The sequence below is a fragment of the Heterodontus francisci genome, chromosome 42 (genome assembly GCF_036365525.1).
Source record: "Heterodontus francisci isolate sHetFra1 chromosome 42, sHetFra1.hap1, whole genome shotgun sequence".
Classification (NCBI taxonomy): Eukaryota; Metazoa; Chordata; class Chondrichthyes; order Heterodontiformes; family Heterodontidae; genus Heterodontus; species Heterodontus francisci.
In genome coordinates, this window is record NC_090412.1 from 6,932,496 (window position 1) to 6,951,017 (window position 18,522).

General features: G+C 45.1%; 1 protein-coding gene across 4 annotated transcripts; it reads left to right on the forward strand.

The window, feature by feature from the left end:
* The first annotated feature begins 272 nt into the window (after positions 1-272).
* On the forward strand, positions 273-15,572 carry sar1aa (secretion associated, Ras related GTPase 1Aa). Of its 4 annotated transcripts, none has more exons than XM_068020441.1 (7): positions 273-366; positions 3,515-3,590; positions 5,325-5,444; positions 6,791-6,856; positions 8,162-8,265; positions 9,029-9,160; positions 13,107-15,572. In XM_068020441.1, exons 2-7 carry the CDS (start codon positions 3,533-3,535, stop codon positions 13,221-13,223), a joined length of 597 nt encoding a protein of 198 aa, XP_067876542.1. In that variant the 5' UTR covers positions 273-366; positions 3,515-3,532; the 3' UTR covers positions 13,224-15,572. The 4 variants fall into 4 exon arrangements, with proteins under 4 accessions (XP_067876542.1, XP_067876543.1, XP_067876541.1 ...); XM_068020442.1 differs by lacking the exon at positions 273-366 and adding an exon at positions 1,313-1,334; XM_068020440.1 differs by lacking the exon at positions 273-366 and adding an exon at positions 1,370-1,467.
* Positions 15,573-18,522: the final 2,950 nt, after the last annotated feature.

An 18,522-nucleotide genomic window follows, 5' to 3' on the forward strand; every position in this document is an offset into this window, starting at 1 on the left:
TATTTTTGTTGCTTTAATATTTCTCCCCTTTCTTCTCTCTTTCTCCTTCTATCTCTCCTTTTATTTTCCCTCTGCCCTTTTCCTATTCCCTTCTATCTTTCCTTTTTCCCTTCCTTTCCCTATTTCTTCTTTCCTCCCCTCCTCCTTTCCCTATTTCCTCCTTCACCCCCTTCCTTCTATTTCTCCTGTTTCCAGCTGACTGGCCCTAACCCCGGAAGGAGTCTGGGGAGGGTTGTGACCCCCGGAAGCAGTGTGTGTTTCCGGTGCGGGGCGGAGGGCAGTCGCTGCCGGTGAGCGCGGGGGGGCGGGGGAACCGGGAGCGGGGAGACGGAGCGACCGAGGCCGGTGCGGCAGCGTCAGGGACAGGTGAGAACACGCGAAGCCCCGGTTACCGGGGGCGGGGGCAGTCCGGCCCGGTAACGGGGGGGGGAGAGAGGGGGAGGTGCTCCCCGGGGGGTTGTGGGAGGGGCTCCCGGGGTGGGGGGTGGGGGGGGCTCCCGGAGTGGACTGTGGGAGGGGCTTCCTGGGGGGTTGTGGGAGGGGCTTCCTGGGGGTTGTGGGAGGGGCTCCCGGAGTGGGTGGGGGGGTTGTGGGAGGGGCTCCCGGAGTGGGTTGTGGGAGGGGCTTCCGGAGTGGGTTGTGGGAGGGGCTTCCGGAGTGGGTGGGGGGGTTGTGGGAGGGGCTCCCGGAGTGGACTGGGGGGGTTGTGGGAGGGGCTTCCTGGGGGGTTGTGGGAGGGGCTCCCGGAGTGGGTGGGGGGGCTCCCCAGGGGAGGCTCTCGGGGGAGGGGCTCGGATCTGGGGAAAGGAAATATATTAACAAGAAAAAAAGTCAATGCAAAATAATCAATGTAGTTATGGTTAATGACTCTGCATATTGTGCTGACCTGGCAGCAGATTCAATAGTAATTTTCAAAAGGGAAGTGGATAAATACTTGAAAAGCAACAATTTGTGGGGGAGAGTGAGAGAGGAGGGGGCCTAATTGGATGGCGCTCTGAGTCAGCAGAGGTGTGATGGGCCGAATGGCTGCCTTCTGTGCTATATCATTCCACATGAAATAGGGACAGGAACACACATCCTGTCCTCACCTGCAACAACCCACATGCTGAGAATTCCCATCTACTGTAAGAGGTATAAAGTAGAGGGAAAATCCTCTGGGAAATTCCTCTGTGGATCTCCACTCCCCCTCCCCCTCCCCAGCTGCCAAAGGGCAATTTAGATTGTAGTTTCTGATACTGTGGCACTCGTTCCTATTAACCAATCCACCTTCTGTACTTCAAATTACTCACAGGAACTTGTCCTTTGATTTTGCATGCACTCAACTTATTCCAAAGGTCAGTAACTCTCTGTGGGAAAAAAACCTTTTTGAGTACTCGTGGTCATAAATGTATGATAGTCACAGATCAGGAATCCAGGAGACACTTTAGCCAGAGTGTGTTGTGGAACTCACCACAAAGAGTGGTTGAGGTGAGTAGAAAGCAAGTGCCTGAGGAGTAGAAGGATATGCCAACAGGGTGAGATGAAGCAGGAAGGGGAGGTGGCGAATGCAAGCCAGTTCCACAAGGTGCAGCATTACTCAGCAGTCTTTGGCATAGCGCATTATCAAGAGCTATTTGAAGTTGTAAATGCCCAGTGCCGACTGTGCTTCAGCCACCGACTGATTTTCTAACCTGTGTGAAAATTCATTCAAGTTGGTGAGTCCATTCGCTGCTATTATTGGCACCACATGGGGCTGTCCCTCCAGATCAGGGGAACAATCCCAGGGCGGCGCAGTGGTTAGCACCGCAGCCTCACAGCTCCAGCGACCCGGGTTCAATTCTGGGTACTGCCTGTGTGGAGTTTGCAAGTTCTCCCTGTGTCTGCGTGGGTTTTCGCTGGGTACTCCGCTTTCCTCCCACCACCAAAGACTTGCAGGTTGATAAGTAAATTGGCCATTATAAATTGCCCCTAGTATAGGTAGGTGGTAGGGGAATATAGGGACAGGTGGGGATGTGGTAGGAATATGGGATTACTGTCGGATTAGTATAAATGGGTAGTTGATGGTCGGCACAGACTCGGTGGGCCGAAGGGCCTGTTTCAGTGCTGTATCTCTAAATAAATAAATAAACTCAGTGAGGCACTAAATATTGAGCCAGTGGATCACAAAGCACAACCCCTATTTCCTACAGCCCCCTTGGGTTGATATCATCAGGGTCAGCAGCCCCATCAGCTTTAAACATCCTAACTGCAGTATAGACCATTGTCATGTCCAAATCTACACATTCAGTATCAATGTCACTCTTACACTGCAGCATTCGTAACTCAATGCGATCTCCAGCAGTGAAGCATGAAGCAAAGTATCTACTTAAAACCTCAGCTATATCTTGGAACTCAAGAATCCTCAGCGGCCCCTTGACTTCCAATATAGCTGAAAGAGATCTTACTGTCACTACCATAGCTAACCACTTCTCCAGTCCCGTTTTAGCCAATACAGCAGCAGATTTCATCACCCTTATTGCATTATTTACCTTTATAGCTGTTAAAATACTTCTGCTTAGTTCAATTTGTCTTTGGACATGACAAGTTAGCTGATTTGTTAACCAAGAAGCATAAATGTCTTTCTGCATAAGTGGTTTTCTAGTGCTCCATTTTTCGCAGTGCGACAATTAATCCCCTCGTGGCAGGAACGACCCGCCCGGCCCTCAGTTCAACCTTACTCAATTCGTCTACCATCTTTGTAAATGTAGCCCTCCTGTAAAGAGAGCCAACATGGAGTTGGAAGTAACACAGAATTGAGGAAATAACTAAATTAGTAGACAGGGTAATGTCTATGCATGTAGTTTATGTGGACTTCCAGAAGGCATTTGATAAAGTTCCACATAAAAGGCTGTTAGCCAAAATTAAAGCTCTGAGAATTGAAGGTGGTTTCTGACCTGTTTAGGAGATTGAAAGGGGAGATAGAGAGTGAGTTTCTGCTGGTTGGAGAGTCTAGGACAAGGGGACATAACCTTAAAATCTGATTCAGGAGAGAAGTTAGGAAACATTTTGTCATACAAAGGATGGTAGAGGTGTGGAGCACTCCCATGAAATGCCGTAGATGCTAATTTAGTTAATTTTAAATATGAGATCAATAGGCCTTTGCTAACCAAAGGGTAGTCAGGGATACGGAGCCAAGCCAGCTGGATCATAGGAAATAAGAGCAGGAATTGGCCATTCGGTCCATCGAGCCCGCTCTGCTATTCAAATAGATTATGACTGATCATCTACCTCTACGCCGTTTTTCCCCACTATCCCCATATTCCTTGATCTCCGTAATATCCAGAAATCTATTGATTTCTGTCTTGAACATGCTCAATGATTGAACTTCCACAGCCCTCTCTCGAGTTGGAATACAGATCAGCCATGGTCTCAATGAATGATGGAACATGTTCGAGGGGCTGAACAGCCTCCTTCTGTTCCTCTGTGATAACCTTGCACAAGCATTCAATTTTAAAGGAATCTTCTGTGATTTGAATTTGTCTTTTTCCTGGTGCAGGTGTGTCCCGATTCAGCAATGTCAGGCTTTTTCGAGTGGCTGTACAATGGCTTCACCAGCATGCTGCAGTTCCTGGGTAAGTGGCTCCGAGCCACATGCTGTATTGTTTTTCCGCATTATTCCCTTCCCCTGTCTTTGGTGACTGCAGACAATGGAGGGAAGCAATGCTAAAGCCATCTCATGGTTCCGCTATTCCAATCCTAATCTGACTCTGGAGTACAGGAGTGCGAGACTCTATTGGAAAGGGCGCCACAAACTGCAGGGACATGGCACCGTGCGCAGTGTAACTCCAGTGTCGCGTTAACCAGATTGTAAAACGTGCTCGCACTGCCCGTTACACCTCACAGACACTTGATAAACTCAATATCTTGAGAAAGCTCCTTCCTGCACTCTCAAAACATTAGAAATGAATGGAGTAGTGGAGCTCTGCATGTTATGAGCTATCTCAACCATTAGTGTGGTTCATCGTTAAAGGTGAAACTCCAGACCTAGCAGCATTTGAATTGCAGTCTTGCAGCTACTGGGCCCCAGTGTAATTATAACATTAGGTGCTTTCTATCTTCTGTCTGTAATCAACTGATCAAGCTCTAAACTAGCAGCTATAGACATGGCTGTAGCTATATTACAGTCACGCTGAAGAGGAGGAGAATTGTCTCACTATAAGCATCACACATGCAGATTTATTTTAATATAGTTTGTTGATTGTTAATTGCTCTAAGGATCTGCCCAAGGACTTAGAATATTGCGTGCAATTCTGGTCGCCACACTACCAGAAGGACGTGGAGGCTTTGGAGAGGGTACAGAAGAGGTTTACCTGAATGTTGCCTAGTCTGAAGGGAATTAGTTATGAGGAGAGGTTGGACAAACTCGGATTGTTTTCACTGGAACGACGGAGGCGGAGGGGCGACATGATAGAGGTTTACAAAGTTATGAGCGGCATGGACAGAGTGGATAGTCAGAAGCTTTTTCCCAGGGTGGAAGAGTCAGTTACTAGGGGACATAGGTTTAAGGTGAGGGGGGCAAAGTTTAGAGGGGATGTGCGAGGCAAGTTCTTTACACAGAGGGTGGTGAGTGCCTGGAACTTGTTGCCGGGGGAGGTGGTGGAAGCAGGTACGATAGCGACGTTTAAGAGGCATCTTGACAAATACATGAATAGGATGGGAATAGAGGGATACGGACCCCGGAAGTGCCGAAGGTTTTAGTTTAGGCAGGCATCAAGATCGGCGCAGTCTTGGAGGGCCGAATGGCCTGTTCCTGTGCTGTACTGTTCTTTGTTGACAGTTAGCCCCTAGTTCACTAGCAGTAAGATTCAGCAAATAAAACTTGTCTTTCAAGGGGCACAGCTGAATAATGCATTACATATTATGTGAGGTAGCTGTCTTGTCCTTGTGAAGCAACACATCCTCATGTCCTGCCGTGACCAGGGTGACAAGACTCTGCTAACATTGAAAAGTTTCTGTTGGATGCGAGGTTCATAATAAAAAAGACACATTTATTTAGCGCCGTCCATGACCTCCCAAAGTGCTTTACCGCCAGTGAAGTACTTCTGAAGTGTCGTCACTGTTGTAATGCAATGAACTCAGAAGCCAATTTGTGCACAGCAAGCTCCCAGAAGAAGCAAAGTGATAATGATCAGATCATCTATTTTCAGTGATGTTGATCAAGGGATATATATTGGCCAGGACACCGGGGAGAACTCACCAGCTCTTCAAAATAGTGTAATGAGGTCAGCGTGCAAACTGGTTAAACCGAGAAACGTGCCTATCAAAAGCAAGTTGTAATGCGTATATTGTGGGGGTTTTTTTGCCAGGTTTATATAAGAAATCTGGAAAATTGGTCTTCCTGGGCTTGGATAATGCTGGCAAAACCACCCTACTGCACATGCTGAAAGATAACAGACTGGGGCAGCATGTTCCTACGTTACATCCCAGTAAGTACTTACAATTGAAACATGACACGGCTCGCTCTCAGCTAGTACCGGGGTTCTCTCTTTGCAAAACTGAGCACTCATTTTGCTGATGTAATGACTATATTCCTCACCTTCTCCCATCCCGCTGACGTCTTCAGTGGGTAAAGTCCACACAGCAAAGGACTGTAGCAGTGTTCAATCCTCACCCTTTGAATCCTGCCCAAAAAGCCAAGGCTTAATTTGCACTTAAGTTTTCTTATTTAGTGGGTTGCCCTGCTGAATTTCCTTAGTCTGGAGATTTGCAAAGGGCTGGTCTTTGTACTATTGATTCATTGCTGTATAAATCCTAACTCAGAACAGGATTAGTTAATATCGGCAACTTGAGGTATATTTGAATTAATAGGAACACTGTACTTTTCCCAGGGCCCTGTGGTACGCAGCTAAGTGATCGGCAAAGACAGAAAGCTGTACACTTATAGTTCTGAGTCATACAGACCAGAAGGCCCCACGTTTGATTCTTGGTCAGTACTGATTTAGCTGATCAGGCGGGAAAACTTTTGCAATGTTGGTATCGGCCTCAAATATCCCAGGGCTGGGGTCGAGAAAAGAATTATCTAGGAATTCTGTTCCTGATGGTAACCTGTTGGAGAGGTTAGGATGCGGCTTGTGTGTGATCCTGTTCATGGTTGAACAGCTTGTTAAAACTTTCTAGGATTGCGCAGAGAACAGCTGTGTGTGCAGGTTACCAGAGAGTTAAAATTCAGCACGTTCAGGAGGTGGGGAATGAGAGGAAATTTTTAAATGTAATTTAATTCATGAACGTTCAAGGCATAAAATACATAAATGTGTGTATGCGTATTTGTACATTTCTAAATTCCCTGTTTACATGAGCACTGTCCCTCCTTCCCCTTCTCATTGATCTCCTGCAGCTGTTCCCACAAATAAATGGAGAAAGCAAAATGCCCTTATAGTGCTGTGGTTATGCCTGAGATGTAGGTGTGGGGTTCCAGAGCTGCTGATACTCCATCGAGTGGTAGAGATGTGCTGCCACAGGTGTGACTTTGTGCCGCAGTATGTGAAGCCTCAAGCTGCCCTTAGATGCAGCTTTACAAATAGCATGACTGAAATTCTATCTGCTCTCACAAAGTTCCTGCAGTGTCATGAGGTGAATGAACACCAGTTGATGAGTTGTGATTGAGCAATCAGTGCACATACAGTCGCAGACCCTGCTCACACTCGTGCAGACCATTGTGAGTTGCCCCTGGCTTTGTGTATGCATGAGAATACAGTTTTGGATTTGTTAGCTCATCACATTTGCACACAGGTCACTTGAATGGCTTCTAACTAGTCTCCCTTTATTGTCGTAGCATCAGAAGAGCTGACAATTGCGGGAATGACATTCACTACATTTGACCTTGGAGGTCATGCACAAGGTATGAAAAACAAAGCTTCTGCATATTTTCACGCAGAATATGTTATTTTTCAATCTGTGCTGATCAGAATCAGCATATTTGGTGTAACATGCCAGCTGGTTAAACTGGAAAATATGTCTATCTCAACCAAGCTATAATGCCTATACTGGTGCCCCCAGATTTAGGGGGATAAGCGATAATGAATCAAGATTCCTGCTTCTGATGACCATCCAACGACCCCGTCCTGGAAGTGCACATATACATGTGTGGTCTTTGGTGGAGAAAGGGTTAGGCTTGCCTTCAAACCTACTTTTTTGGCCACCCTTTTGGCCACCTTTGTTATATGTTTACTCCTTTGGCTCAGTGTCAATTTTTGTCTTGACTACACTCCCTGAAGTCCCTTCAGAGGTTTCACTATGTTAGAGGCGCTGTATTAAGTGCGAGTTGTTGTTGGCACTGTGGCCAGCCGACCTTCACTGCTCCCATGTTGAAATTGGCCATTTGGATCAAGTCTGTGGGACTGTATCCCAAGAAAGAGCCTTTTCAAGGGGGGGAGGGGGGGTGGGGTGGGAGAAAGTTGGGAGGAGAGGGGCACGCTTCATTCAGGTTTTTCTTTTCATTCCTGTTCAAGCAGTTCTGAAAGCCTTACCACATCTCTCAAAAGATCTCATAAGACTTCACGTACAGTGAGTTACTCTCCCAGAGCACCTATCGCAACTGCCTTTTCCATTAATAGATTCTGACTGTCTAACCTGCAAAAATCTGCTCGCTGGTTTTCTACTGGATGCTCCCATAAAGTGGGGCTGGCCTTCACTGCTCCTTCCAATTTCAAGGCATGTGAGTCATAAATTGAGAGAGTTTTATGCTATTTACATAAATTCAAGAATCTTCATTTGGAAGATGAGAAAAAGCTGCATATGTTAGCAATCTGGTGGGTTTTTTCATACAACATGATCAAGGTTCCACACTTTCACTTCAAATGAAACAGTAACATTGATTGCTCTTAGTTTTTCATAGAGCTACATAGAAATCACAGCACAGAAACAGGCCATTTGGCCCAACTGGTCCATGCTGGTGTTTATGGTCCACACGAGCCTCCTTCCACCCCTCTTCCTCTTGCCCTATCTGTATATCCTTCTATTCCTTTATTCCCTCATGTGTTTATCTAGCTTCCTCTTAAATGCATCTATGCTATTTGCCTCAACTACTCCACGTGGAAGCGAGTTCCATATTCTAACCTCTCTCTGGGTAAAGAAGTTTCTCCTAAGTCCGTCACTGGATTTGTTAGTGAATATATTGTATTTAAATGATGCTGCTTATTTACAGCCCGACGAGTCTGGAAGAACTACCTCCCTGCCATTAATGGGATTGTTTTCCTGGTTGACTGTGCAGACCATTCACGACTTGCTGAATCTAAAGTTGAACTTGATGTAAGTGGAACAATGTTGAGGAATTCCTGGGGTGAGGAGGGTCCTCGCGCAGAAAAGTGAGGGTATGTTCCAAGGTGGCTTTGGATCTCAAATAATGAAAGTGGATTCCTCCCCTCTCTACCTCTGCCCAGAGTCTTGACGATTGCGCATTATAAATCAGGAAGGTGGAGTCTTTGGTTTCTGGTCTGTGCTCAGTTAGCTCAGTGCAGCCAGGGGGTGCGCAACACATTGCCTCAGTTCCTTTGGGTTCGGGATGCAAAACAATTGGGCTACCTATCGCTGCTCAGCAGCTCAGAGTGCAGGTGGAGTTAAGATACAGATCAGCCAGGATCTCATTGAATGGCGGCGGAACAGGCTCAAGGGGCTGAATGGCCACCTCTTGTAACTATGTGTGAAAAGAGGCATGACTTAGCCGTACCCATTATGTATTTTCAAAAACTGCCGTAATGTTGTCCTCTGCTTCAGTGACAACGTCATGGCGAAGGGGGAAATGGAACAAAAAAAAATTACTGACCTAAATGCATTTAATATGGCTACACAAGAGTCTAGTTGTGACTGATAGCATATAGGAAATGAAGTGTTGCCAGTGATCAGGTCTGTTGCAAGTCATTGGGTGGTTTTTCCCCGTGACCCACTGCTGACAATTGTGTGTAATCTTATGTTTCAGTCACGGGCTGTTTATTAGTGCTTTTGCTTCCATTGAACAAATGTATGGCATGTTTTTGAAATAAAAACCTCTCACTTTCTCTTTCTTCCCCCGCAGGCATTAATGACAGACGAAACGATATCTAATGTTCCCGTTCTTATCCTGGGCAATAAAATCGACCGATCAGAGGCCATCAGTGAGGAGAAGCTTCGGGAAATCTTCGGCTTGTACGGACAAACGACAGGAAAGGTGAGGAGTCACATTTGTAAAGCACCTGATCACTCGCTTCGCGTACAAGGAGTTACTTTTTGAAGCGAAACAATTCTTGCAGAGGCAAACCTGGCCATGTTGTGCATGGTGATGAATGACCTGTTAATCCAATATTTGTTGTTGGTTGGGGAGGAATATTGGCCAGAGCTCTCAGATGGTGCCTCAATTCAACAGCTCACCTGTAGGACTTCCTACAGTACTGCACTGGGGTAGCTGTCTATTTTCTAAAGAAATGAACTTGTTGAGTACATGACAATCAACAGAAAGTGGGGGTGTTAGCAGATAGAGCCTTCATTAGGATGTAATGACCTTTTAAAAGGGAATAATCAAAGGCACTAATTCTTGCTGCGGAATGGTTCCATGGGATTGGTACCATCTTCAAGTGGCCAGTCTGTGTGCGTGAGGCAGGAGTGAGAGTGTTGGCCGAATGTTCTAACAGGTAGTGGGGGTAGTCGGCAATCACAGCCAGTCCTGACTCAGCCTTCACCTCACACCCATTTGTCTGTATTTCTAGGGGCTGGACTCTGATCGGGAGAATTGTGGCTTTTTTTTTCATTGTTTTCTCCTGTAACCAATTGTGGTGGAGACCGACCGACTCAGCACAGACTGGCAATTGAACTTGGTAATTGCAAATCTTTGCGTACATTGGTGAACCACTGGGAGAGCTAAATTTACTGCAATGAGTGAGTCAATCCCACAACAATTTGCAGTAAGTACGTAAGGGCTCCTGTAACAGCTGACTCTGCAGATCAGTCCGGAAGGTAAATGGAGGCAGAAGTGCAATAAAAGCAAAACTAGGTCAAACCTACCACAATAAAATGAGACCGTTTACTGGTTGTTCACTGATGCTTTTAAAATTGCAAGATAAATCTGGTTAGAATGTTTAGCAACTTGAAGGTTATGCACTTCTGTCGATAGATTGTAGGTAGATCAAAGGGTATTCTTGTTTCGATCTTTCGTGTCCGATTTTTGAGAATTGTAATGCACTTTTCAAATCTTGCAAAGTAGGAGGCTTTGCGACGATGATAAGTGGGTGGATTTTGTTTGTAGGCCACATGTTTAGATACTTGGTTGTGGCTCAATGGGTAGCACTTTTGCCTCTAAGTCAGAAGGTTGAGGTTCCAGTCCCACTCCAGAGACTTGAGCACAAAAAGTTTACGCTGAAGAAGGGTCACTGACCTGAAACGTTAACTCTGTTTCTCTCTCCACAGATGCTGCCAGACCTGCTGAGTATTTCCAGCATTTCTTGTTTTTATTTCAGATTTCCAGCATCCGCAGTATTTTGCTTTTATTTTTGTGATTACAATGTGGCACGTTGACTCGGAAAATTTCCTTTGTAAATATGGACATAGAAATTGATCATGGAAATATATAAATAAGGACAGAATCCATGACTCTAAACTGGGGTCTGAGGTAAAGGCCTGCTCGGGTCTGCAAATGAGACCAGACCCAAGCCCGACAGAACCCTGCCCGATCCCGACCCGTCCCTACCTTCCATTTTTCACTTTATTCCTTACCTGCACAAGCTTAAAATAACTATAACAAAACCACCTTTAAATGCCAAAAAGTAAATCAACATTAGAGTCACTAACCTGAGGTTGTGATAGAGCGTGTCTGATCCAGCCCGGCCTGACCGAGCCCGAATGCCAGACCCGGAAGTGCGACCCGACCCAAGTAGTCAGGTCCCGCCGGGTTCGGGTCGGGTAGCAGGCCTTTATTTTTTTTTTATTTAGAGATACAGCACTGAAACAGGCCCTTCGGCCCACCGAGTCTGTGCCGACCATCAACCACCCATTTATACTAATCCTACATTAATCCCATATTCCTACCACATCCCCACAATTCCCCTACCACCTACCTATACTAGGGGCAATTTATAATGGCCAATTTACCTATCAACCTGCAAGTCTTTGGCTGTGGGAGGAAACCGGAGCACCCGGCGAAAACCCGCACGGTCACAGGGAGAACTTGCAAACTCCACGCAGGCAGTACCCAGAATCGAACCCGGGTCGCTGGAGCTGTGAGGCTGCGGTGCTAACCACTGCGCCACTGTGTCTGAGGTATGAGTCCATATCCTGATGCAATGATCCCTGCCTTCCAAACCTCTTACACTTGAAGACTATCCATATATAACAGCATGGAAGATAGACTAGTAATTAATAAATGCTCTGCTTATAGAAAACATGGCCAGTACCCAGCAGTGAGTTTGTCATTCAGCCTTGAGCTCTGCTGACATTTGTAAGAGTTCCACTCTTGTAGCTTGACAGTGTCGCACTTGATTGAATCTCTGTCTTGCGACTCCACCTGCTCATCTGTTATCTGGAGGTAATTGATTGACACCCTCTGGTATGTGGTTTGTGTTAACAGTCATCTGAAAAGCTGAAATTGAATTAATTCATGTCCTCAACATCGTCGCACTGATTGTGTGTTGGGAGAGCGGGACCACACCATTCATTGAGTTCATTTTGAGCCCATTGTGAAGTATCATGTGTGAAAGCCAATGAGTCGCTCCAGTTCTGTAAAATGGTCTCTTTCAATTAATGATCTACTTAAAAGGCAAACCCAATCAGTGACTCATTCAGGCTTATAAATTACCTCAATTAAACCGTTAGACATCCTCAAAGCTGTTTTAAGATCGGTTATAAATGTACATCACATTGATATTTGGTGGCACATGGCTAATACTGAAGCTGCTTCCCTTGTTCTGGGTGCCGATAGCTGTAATGCACTGTGGGGAGGCCAAAGCTTTCTCCATATTACAGCATTTTAGATTTCCTTCGCTCCACCATTGATGGCTGTACCTTCAGCTGGCCAAGTCCTAAGCTCTGGAATTCCCTCCCTAAACCTCTCCCACTCTCTACCTCTCTTCTCATCTAAGTCACACCTTAAAACCTACCTCATTGACCAGACTTGTGACCTGGTGTCAAATTGTGTCTGATGACACTCGTGCGAAGCACCTTGGAACATTGTACTATGTTAAAGGTGCTCTATAAATGCAAGTTGTGGTTGAACGACCACACTTCAGAAGTAATCCATTGGCTGTGTAGTGTTTTATTGCCTCCTGATAAGGCTCACTTTCTTCCTACCTGCTCCTGTCAGTGCTTTGAGTTCTTGCCATGGGTTGTGTTGTAAGGGAGAGGAGCAGAACTGGACACTGTGCGACCTCCCCCTACCAAAGCCACTCTAGTGAATATCTTTGCAGTCGACTGACGCAAGCAATGGTGGAGGTCTGGAAAACTTGACTTGGAACTTGAGACCTCAAGAAGCCAAAGCAGTGAGGAAGGATTCAAATTCTGTTTAAATTATGCGGTGGTGAGCTTGAGTACAGGTAGGTCAGCCATCAGGTTATGTGATTAAAACAAAGCAATAGAAATCATTTGACCAGCAGGATTGGGGTGTGTCTTGGCAGAATTTCCAATTTGTCATCAAAATACTTAATTATACATCATCTGATTTTGTAGATGCATGCTGTAAACTACACACAGATTTGCAAAGTTGCCAACGATGCACACAGGGTTCATTTAGGCTGGGTTTAGGCACATTTGCTGTAGGGTTGCCTTGACTGCTTAATTGCATATTAGGCTAGAAATTTAGGACGAGGCAGGGTAAGTGGAATTATATATAAAGGTTATTATGGTGTTTGATACTGTAGCTCACTGTAGAGAGTGCACCCGTGCTCCTGGCCCAGTGACACACACTGTCTATTGTTCACTGTTTCTATCCAATACCAGCAACACATGAAACTGTATACATTAAAATCAAACTAATTGCATCCTGGAGAGCTGTGGTGACTGCTTTATGGCTGAAAAGTGGTCAGGGGGTTGTCATATTCATGAGTCACCTTGTGTATGAGTAATATGCTCTGTTACTGAAACTTGTCTTGCCTGCTTTGGGGATATTAAATTTCCTTGCTGGTCTGTTCCAGGGGACTGTGCCACTGAAGGAGTTGAACACCCGACCACTCGAGGTGTTTATGTGCAGTGTGCTGAAGCGCCAGGGTTATGGAGAAGGATTTCGCTGGCTTTCGCAATATATTGACTGAACTCGAGACAAAATTACGCCACTCTGGACTGAACTAGTTTGCAGCTGTCTGCATTTTTTTTGTTTTTTTTTTAAAAAAGGACATACAATTGTTGACAAGATCACAATGCCAACTAGGAGAGGTTCCGATTTGCTGCATTTTTAAGTATAATTTTGAGCTGAGCGTTTGTACCTAGATTAAAATCGGAATTCCTTTTCCAAGTGTAATCTTTTTACAGCTCCTGTATAAACATTGGCTGAGAATTCTCAATTGAGTTAGGCTGTGCAACAGTCCCAGAAATGTATTCATTTTTTTTTTGTGTCCCTTGAGATGTTCGGAACTCCTTGAAGCTGTTCAGGTACGTCAGTCCCTCTGGGCCCTGTCACGCTAGGCAGTGTGGATGGAGTAGTACAGCAGCTGACTGGCCACCCCTCAAAGCATTTTAGCTAAATTAAGTGGTAGTCTAAATAGTATTTGAGTGAGAAAAATATTTTCATCTGTCTTTGTCTGCACTGACATAGTTTGTGTCCGGAGCCATTCTTCATAAGTTTAGAATAGTCTGTGGCTGAAATTGAACATTCTATGTGGTTTTGGGGTATGCAAATGTGGCCAACTTAACAGTGCCCATTCTGGTTCATGTAGTTCCCATGAGATGAGGCTGCAAGAACTGAAAGTCCTCTCGGCTACCAGTTTACCCTAAGTGGGATGTGCTGTTTACATACATGATAACGTTTGAAGAAACATTAGTGGCATCTGGATTGGTTACAATCCTGTCGATGATTTATAAATGTACATATAATTTGGTTAATTATTTTGAGAATCAGTTCCCCTATGGTAGTGGAATCAGTGTAACAAACAGGTTGGATTTTGGAATCGAGGTGGATCTTTGCTGAGCTTTTAATAAGAACCAGGATATTTCATCCCCTCCTGAAATCTGCACGCCAGTTTTTTTTTTTTAGGTAAATAACTGCAAAATCAGAAAATACAATTTTTTTTTGAGTTGTAGAGATTTAACTTTATAATGGAGTGATGGCTCGGTTGACAAGATTTCTTTTTGCATTTGGTGTAGGAGAACTTTGGGAGTGGGAAAATAAGCGAAGCAAGTCACAAGTGGATTGCGTGTAAAGCGGAGTCGCTGTTTAAACATTTTTAGGGAGTACTTTCAAATAATTTAAGACAAGCTAGATGGTATGGTTAACACCATAAACTTCTGATAGAACTTACTCACTTCTGAGGGACTCATTGACATTTGGGCAAATTGCACAATTTCATGCACACTTTTTAAATTGTAAAGCTTTTCTAAAATATGAACTAATTTGTACTGTTGGTGCTTTTAATGTGATTGTAGGGACAATGTGACATTATGCAGACTGCATAATGCGGGGAACTGTTTTACATTTACATTTTAACAGCTTACACGTGTTAACGGGATCTAACAGTGGGTGTGGATGGAGCAGGGAACTTTGAAATTCTGTGCTTTGAGGTAGGATATGCTTATGAAGTGAAATTGGGCAGCATTATCATTTGATGTGGACAGTGAATAAACAGCCTTTCTCCCTGGGAAATTGTAGGGAATGAGCAGTGGCCAGTCAACACTATATTACTATTTTTTTTTTTTGCTTCTAAAGGCTTTTGTCTATTGCTCAGAATGGTGGTATTCTTTCACAGTTGAAAGAATGGAGGCATTCTGTGTAGCAATTTTATTTTATGCCAGAATTAGAAAATCAGATTGCACCACCTTCCACCCCAGGAGTAAATGGCTTTCTTGGAAACACCAAACTAGCTGTTCTCCGTTAGGCCCTTTGTGGCAAAACTAGACAAAGACACAATATTCCTGGAATGGGAATACAGTAGAAGCCAATTAATGGGAATGTTATCTTTTGTTTACTTCCATCCAGCCTCGTACACTTTATAAATAATTGTTTGCTCAATGTGAGAGTGGATAAAGAAAATGTTTTACTTGTCCCAAGAGGAGACACCTACAGTAATCCATTCATAGGGCAATTATCACTGGCACAGTCCATGGACCTGCCTGTCTCCTAAGTATGAATGCAAAACTTGACATTTTCTTTCCCTTCTCCCAAAACTTTCGGGTCTAACACAACAGGTTATTATTGTACCTGCAGTATTACTCAGTTATTGCAGTTCTACATGTTTGTAGTCATTGTTCTCCACTGTTTGAGAGGGTATTGGTGACCGCTTAAGCCCCTTGCCAATCTAAAGCCGTCACCGACTCATTCTTGGAAAAATATAGTTCTTACCCTCGCTCTGTTCATTCTCTATGTGGTAGAAAGATAACCTGCAACATGTATAAATGTATTATAAATCATTGCTTTATTTGAAATAAACATAATTATATATCTTCGTGAATCGAGTTTCCATTGTCTTGACTGGTATCTTGAATGAGTAGAATACATTGGGTCTTAAAAAGACTTTCATCAATATAGCACTTTTACCCATCGCTGAATCTCATTGCTTCACCTTAAGCTAATTACTAACCAATAGTGACTTGACACACAGCAGCCAAACTCTCAGGCAGCAGTGAGATGGATGCACAGTTAAGATTGATTTGGGGTGGTAATCGTTGAGAGGAATGTTGGCCAGCTCAGTGAAAGAACTTCCTACTTCTTTGTGAAGTAGGACTTTTAATGTCCACTGCAACAGATTGGACCCTGAGAGAGGTACCTTTTACTGTGCAGCACAGCAGTCCCTGAGTGCTGGAACTCAGACTGGAATCTACTGACTCAAGTCTGTGTTCCTGCAGGTTATGAATCTCTAAAGTTGCAGGTGAAACATACAAATGTTATTTAAATCCCTCTTCCTGCTATTCTGTCTGTAACAAATGTACTGTTCTGCAGTAACCCCCAGAATGTTCTTCCCTGGACGGAAAAGTACCTTTTCTATCTTCTTGCCAACTTTTGTTATGTTGGCAGTGGCTATATTTTATAAACGCTGCCCAGTTTGACTCTGTAAGTTCCACCTCTAGTATATAAGCACATCATCTACCTTGGCAGTTTTCACTGCTGATATTTTTGTAAAAAGGAAAAATTTAATGAGCAGGCTAGATTGATGGTCTTCTGGCCCTACTAAATTGATTCCTGGAATGAAAGGGTTTGCGGTGAGGAGAGTGAGTAGAATGGGCCTATATTGTATGGAGTTTAGAAGAATGAGAGGTAATCTCACTGAAATGTATAAACGTCTTAGAGGGCTTGACAGGGTAGATGCTGAGAGGCTTTCACCTGGCCAGAGATGAAAACTAGGAGTCATCTTCTCTTCTTTGGCCCCCTTGTCTCGAGAGACAATGGGTAAGCGCCTGGAGCTGGTCAGTGGTTTGTGGAGCAGCGCCTGGAGTGGCTATAAAGGCCAATTCTAGAGTGACAGACTCTTCCACAGGCGCTGCAGATATAATTGATAGGGCTGTTACACAGTTGGCTCTCTCCTTGCGCTTCTGTCTTTTTTCCTGCCAACTGCTAAGTCTCTTCAACTCGCCACACTTTAGCCCCGCCTTTATGGCTGCCCACCATCTCTGGCGATCACTGGCAACTGACTCCCACAACTTGTGGTCAATGTCACAGGACTTCATGTTGCATTTGCAGATGTCTTTAAAGCGGAGACATGGACGGCCAGTGAGTCTGATACCAGTGACTAGCTCGCTGTACAATGTGTCTTTGGGGATCCTGCCATCTTCCATGCGGCTCACGTGGCCAAGCCATCTCAAGCGCCGCTGGCTCAGTAGGGTTTATATGCTGGGGATGTTGGTCACCTTGAGGACTTCTGCGTTGGAGATATGGTCCTACCACCTGATGCCAAGGATTCTCCAGAGGCAATGAAGATGGAATGAATTGAGGCGTTGTTCTTGGTTGACATACATTATCCAGGCCTCGCTGCCGTAAAACAAAGTACTGAGGACACAGGCTTGAAACACTTGGACTTTTGTGTTTCGTGTCAGTGCGCCATTTTCCTACACCCTCTTGGCCAGTCTGGACATAGCAGCGGACGCCTTTCCCATGCGCTTGTTGATTTCTGCATCGAGAGACAGGTTACTGGTGATAGTTGAGCCTAGGTAGGTGAACTCTTGAACCACTTCCAGAGCGTGGTTGCCCCGATATTGATGGATGGAGCATTTCTGATGTCCTGTCCCACGATGATTTGTTTTCTTGAGGCTGATGTTAGGCCAAATTCGTAGCAGGCAGCCACAATCCTGTCGATAAGTCTCTGCAGTCTCTGTGTGGGATGTTAATGCAGCATCGTCAGCAAAGAGGAGTTCCTTGATGAGGACTTTCCGTACTTTGGTCTTCGCTCTAAGACGGGCAAGGTTGAACAACCTGCCACCTGATCTTGTGTGGAGGAAAATTCTTCCTTCTGAAGACTTGAACACAGTTGAGAGCAGCAGGGAGAAGAAGATTCCCAAACAGTGTAGGTGCGAGAACACAGCCCTGTTTCACGCCACTCAGGATAGGAAAGGGGTCTGATAAGACACCGCTATGCTGAATTGTGCCTTTCATATTGTCATGGAATGAGGTGATGATATGAGTAGCTTTGGTGGACATCCGATCTTTGCTAGTAGTCTGAAGAGACGAAGTGGACCCACATCAGAGATGCTGTCTATGACTCAGCAATGACCACCATTGGCAAACATGAGAAGCAGAATGCAGACTGGTTTCAATCTCACTTTGAAGAGCTGGACCCTGTCATAGCCGCTAAGCGCACTGCATTGTTGAACTACAAGAAAGCCCCAGTGAGTTAACATCTGTAGCACTTAAAGTAGCCAGAAGCGAGAACAGCCAGGCGCTGTGCAAATGACTACTAACAACACTTATGCAGTCGTGTTCAGCTGGCCTCCGACACCGGAAACATCAGAGGAATGTATGATGGCATTAAGAGAGCTTTTGGGCCAACCATCAAGATCGCCCCCCCTCAAGTATAAATCAGCGGAAACGATCACTGACCAGCGTAAGCAAATGGACCACTGGGTGGAGCACTACCTAGAACTGTACTCTAGGGAAAATGTTGTCACTGATACCACCCTCAACGCAGCCCAGTCTCTGCCAGTCATGAATGAGCTGGACGAACAGCCAACAAAATCGGAACTCAGTGATGCCATTGATTCTCTAGCCGGTGGAAAAGCCCCTGCAAAGGACAGCATTACCCCTGAAATAATCAAGAGTGCCAAGCCTGCTATACTCTCAGCACTACATGTACTGCTGTGGGAGCAGTACCACAGGACATGCGCGATGCCAATATCATCACCCTCTATAAGAACAAGGGTGACCGCGGTGACTGCAACAACTACCGTGGAATCTCCCTGCTCAGCATAGTG

Coding starts and splice junctions, on each gene's coding strand:
- sar1aa (XM_068020440.1), top strand. CDS start 1,390: ATGATAGTCACAGATCAGGAATCCAGGAGACACTTTAGCCAGAGTGTG. Junction 6,857..8,161: donor CCTTGGAGGTCATGCACAAG/GTATGAAAAACA, acceptor GCTTATTTACAG/CCCGACGAGTCTGGAAGAAC. Junction 9,161..13,106: donor ACGGACAAACGACAGGAAAG/GTGAGGAGTCAC, acceptor GGTCTGTTCCAG/GGGACTGTGCCACTGAAGGA.